At 38.4% G+C, this 4,717-nt stretch overlaps 1 protein-coding gene across 2 annotated transcripts in view; it reads left to right on the top strand.

Moving 5' to 3' along the window:
* Nucleotides 1–4,717, top strand: part of MOSPD2 (motile sperm domain containing 2) — a 27,525-nt gene that overhangs the window by 2,473 nt on the left and 20,335 nt on the right. For both annotated transcript variants that reach the window (XR_004842043.1, XM_009639049.2), the window contains exons 3-4: nt 167–321; nt 3,442–3,502. Coding sequence is in view for 1 of the 2 variants with exons in the window: in XM_009639049.2 (XP_009637344.1) it covers nt 167–321; nt 3,442–3,502 (216 nt within the window). In the remaining variant the exon portion in view is untranslated. The remainder of the gene's footprint in view (nt 1–166; nt 322–3,441; nt 3,503–4,717) is intronic.

The raw sequence follows: 4,717 nt of genomic DNA, 5'->3' as shown, positions 1-4,717 counted from the left end.
ACAGTTGTTCTTCTGGCTGTTCAGTGGCCACAAAATCAGTAGAAGTGTAGAATACAAACTCAGAGGTGTTAATAAACTTCAGTGTATTCTGTATAGTTATTTGCATAATGTTTTCTGTTAATTTGGTTCTGTTTCAATTTTTATGCATGTTTTTTCTTTTCACAAGTTTGGTTCAAAGTGAAACATCATATAAGAGATCCTAAACAGCAACTTGAGAAAAAGAAACTGGTAGCTTTTTGGTTAGAACACTATGCCAAGAGAGATCATGGGAAGCCTTTAACAGTGGTATTTGACATGGCTGAAACTGGAATCAGTCACATTGTAAGTATTTCCGTTGTGTTTTTCTGATTGCTTTCTGTGTTATTTAACCTACATCCCCAGAAAAACAAGAGTGCCTGTGCAGCCCTTGACACCTAAATAACTTAACAATTCCTCACATCAGTGATATGTAGGGTCTTTCTATGATGTGAGCAGTTTCCAAAAGCTGTTGTTGTGTATTAAACTTTGTCTTATACAGCACAGTGAAAACTTGGTTTTAGCTTGGTGGCTGAGCCAAAGTAATTATACATAATAGTTGCTCACCAGATTGGTTTGTCAGTTGTCATAGATGATAGTAGTAGAACCTGGTTTTTAAGCACCCAAAAGGCAATAGGCTGAGCTATCTTTTGTTGAGAGTACAGTTGCTGCTGTTTCTTCAACAGCTCCACTTTCATTGTTGTCATCTTTTTTGGACAAATCAGTCAAGAATGAAGGATGGAAAAATGGGGAAGCATTAAAACCCTTAGATGTAGTGCCTCAGATCTTTGAGAATGATGATCTATTCTGACAAGTCGGCATCTTCATTTGACTATTCTGATCCTGCCTTTCCATCCTCCATGTATGCTGTCCCTCTATATTTAAATTGTGTTCATTTAAGTCCCTGCATTAATCTCTCTCTTCTCCCATTGAATTCTGTCGTGAAGAGAAGTTAGCTGGATGCAAAAGAGCAATTCATCAAGTAGGTATTGAGTTCAGCATTCATCTTAACCAAATATAGCCCAGGCCTGTCTTTTCTCTTACTTACAAACCATATTATTACAATGATGAGACTAATATAGTGAAGAAATATACATGCTTGCTTTCTGCCTTTTCCAGGCAAGATGGTTCATATTGCATTAGGACCTTATAGCTGTGCAGTATAGGTCCACAAGCTTTTGAGAACATAATTTGACAAATAAATATGGTGTAATTCAGTTTTGCAAGGCAGGACGGTGCTCTTACCTGTGACTTGAAAGCTGTATATCCATACTCCTAAAGATAATACTGGAGCCATAGTTTTAGATAACAAGAATAAAGGATTGTAATAATCTCCTTGATGTGAAAAAGCAACTTGATTTGGGTTTTGTGGAGCACGTCCTGAAGCAACTTCTTTCCAGTTTCTTTGAGACTCCCAGAGACACAGTCTCAGCAAGTGCTGTCCGTAAGCATCCCATTGTACAGTCTTGCTTTGTAGATAGTACATTTATCACAGAACAGGAATATTTTTTTTAATGGCTCTTTGTAGCCATGTAGAGTAACTAGTAAATTTTATCCTAAAATAACTTAGATTTCTGGGATCTTTTCCTGAGCATGTTTCATTTGTTCATTCTATTGCTATAGATATCTACTATGTCAGCTTTTATGACTGGTATGCAGGGAGGTAATTCTGATAGCTCATGACTTGTTGCATCAGTTCAGGTACCTTGAATAGATGCATTTATTGAATGGCCTGCTGAAATCGGTACTCCTAATTCCAGACATTCATCAAAATAATGGATCTATCCTCCTGATATCTGTAGTGCTGCTGTTGGATAGGCAGCAGAATAAAGATCAGCATCCTTGTTAATGCACAGGAGATTCTAATCTTTGGAAATCTATCACTGTGTTCATGCTATTAAATGGAAGATACTACATTTGGCACAACCAACAGCCAGTAGAGATAAATGCTTCTATTAAAGGCTACCTTCTGCCTACTATCTAAAGATATCAAGCTTTCAGTTAGTTTCTAATTGCTAAAGCTATTAATAGAGCTTTCAGGTTGTGGGTAATCCTCTTACTATCCTCCAGTACCTGGAGGACTGCATCCAGCTCTGGAGCCCTCAGCACAAGAAGGACATGGAACTGTTGGACTGGGTCCAGAGGAGGGCCACAAAAATAATCCAAGGGCTGGAGCACCTCTCCTATGAGGACAGGCTGAGAGAGCTGGGGTTGTTCAGCCTGGAGAAGAGAAGGCTGCGGGGAGACCTGATTGCGGCCTTTCAGTACTTAAAGGGGGACTATAGGAAAGAAAGTAAGGCCTGCTGTGACAGGACAAGGAGTGATGGTTTTAAACTAAAGGAAGGTAGATTTAGACTGGATATAAGGAAGGAATTTTTTACAATGAGGGTGGTGAAACACTGGAATGGGTTGCCCAGAGAGGTGGAATGGAAACATTGAAGGGCAGGTTGGATGGGACTCTGAGCAACCTGATCTAGTTAGTGGTGTCCCTGCTCACTGCAGGGGGGTTGGACTAGATGACCTCTAAAGGTCCCTTCCAGCCCAAAACTTTCTATGATTCTTATACAGGGTGTTGGGGTTTTTTCTGTCTGCAAGCTTTCACTTTAGGACCCCTTTCCCCATAGTACTTTTACTGTTATGACAGGCTTTGGATCCTCCATCAGCAATATAGTTTGTACTATTTCTGAAAGTCTCCTCTGTAATATTTTATTGTGATAAGGCATCCCTTACTTTATTATGTGTCCCTGTTTCATAAAATGGCATTTTTGCCCTTTACTGTGTAGTCAGTTATATTATACCTGGATTTTGCAACGGAGTCTTGGCTGTACTATTTCTGTGCAACTGCTCATTGGGTGGGAGCACCCTGAAAATGGGTAGTATACAAGCAGCTCTTTCAAGTGTTGCCTCTGCCCGCAATTTCTCTGCGTACCACAGACTAATACAAACCCAAAAATTCTCTTAAAAGGAAAAGTTTTTTTTTTTTACTCTGGAAGACCCTGAGTGCAGGACTATATTGAACAATATGCCAGGTAAGTTAATGAAGGGAAATTTCAGTATGTTTAGTGCACTCTCTTGTAAGGCTTTTAAGATAATCTGTCAAGCTTCTCTAGTGCTAAAGGTGAATCTTTCCTCTATAGCTTAAAGTCTGTTGATACTTTGCAGTAGTTTAGATACCTAACTTACTGCACTGATAATAGGTCTGACTTCTTTTGTACACCATAAAGCAAAGTTTGATCACAATCCTGCAGCAATTTAATGAAGTGAAAAGCATCGCATTGAGTTTGGATGATGTTTGTAGTTTGTGTAAAACTTGAATATAGTTGGTTACAATGTATCTTGTGCTATTCAGTAGATGCCTTAGCTTAACTAAGCCTGTATTTTTAATGTTTGGATTTACATTGAGTTTACTCTGTGCTTTTATTTTAGGACTTGGATTTTGTTCGGTTTATTGTCAACTGTTTTACAGATTATTACCCAAACTTCCTCAGTAAGTATTGTATTTTACATCTTAAGCACTGTAGACTAGTGTAATAAGAACATTTCATTATGTTGCAGATGATGGGAGAGGCTTCAAGTCATTCTTGCGCGTGCTTTGTGTTGTAGCTATACGGAACACATGGATGTTACAGATTCAGAATACTTTCATGCCCTTAAGTCATCACAACTTTGTATTGTAAATTACCTTTATGTTCATCAACAATCAACCAGCTTTTCATGAAATAAGAATATAAGACATTTTCATGGATGAAAAATCGATATAAGCATCTAGTAGAACTGAATTGGCCTTTTTTTTCTTTTGCTCCTTGTTACTTGGATAGAAGCCTTGCAAACTTGCATGACGGTCTGTACCCTTTAGGAGTCTTCAGGGGACAAAGAATGAATGGCTATAGAAAATTTTGGGGAGCAATTGTTTACTCTGAGCAGATCAAGTATGCGCACAAACATGCCTTAGAAAAACCTGCATACTTGCCTGCTAATTTTTTTATAGATAGGCAAACACTGAATAGGTTTTCCCAGCTCATCTTAATGAGTTAAAAACTTATGTGAAAAAGTGTCTGAATACTGAAATTCTGTACAGCAACTGCTTAAGTGCTGAATATTAGATTTCAGCTTGGTGATCAAAGTTCAAAACTTTGATGGAATATCAAACTTAATGGCAACTGCAACATCATGTTTCTGTGTTTTTGACATTTGAGAGAAAAATTTTGGGGCACTTCTGAGTCAAAGTGCTAACTTTTCAGACTTCTCTGCTAAAACAAAGGAAGCTTGGAAAAAATGTATATTTAAAGTCTCTTGCTGTTTGCTTCTTTGGTAAGATGATTGTTGAACATTCCTGTTAAACTTCATTTTCCATTCAATAGTTGCTTTTCTAGGTCAGGTTCAGATCTTGCTCTTCTCTGCCTTATTTGGGGTGATTACTTACTAGTAATAGTATGTCAGAAAAATAGTATCCCAGAGAAGTATCTAAACAGTGTATGTCGTGGTTTAACCCGGCTGGCAACTCAGCACCACGCAGCCGCTCGCTCACTCCCTCCCCTCCCTCAGTGGGATGGGGGAGAGAATCGGAAAGAAAATAAAAGGTTAGAGCCGAGGGCTGAGATAAAGACAGTTTAATAAGAGAAAATAATAATAATAGTAATAATGAGAATGATAACAGAATATACAAAACGAATGATGCACAATGCAATTGCTCACCACCCGC

Source organism: Egretta garzetta, unplaced genomic scaffold (assembly GCF_000687185.1).
Source record: "Egretta garzetta isolate BGI_Z169 unplaced genomic scaffold, ASM68718v1 scaffold205, whole genome shotgun sequence".
Lineage (NCBI taxonomy): Eukaryota > Metazoa > Chordata > Aves > Pelecaniformes > Ardeidae > Egretta > Egretta garzetta.
The sequence above is the reverse complement of the archived record's forward strand: the minus strand, read 5'-3'. Positions and strand labels throughout refer to the sequence as shown.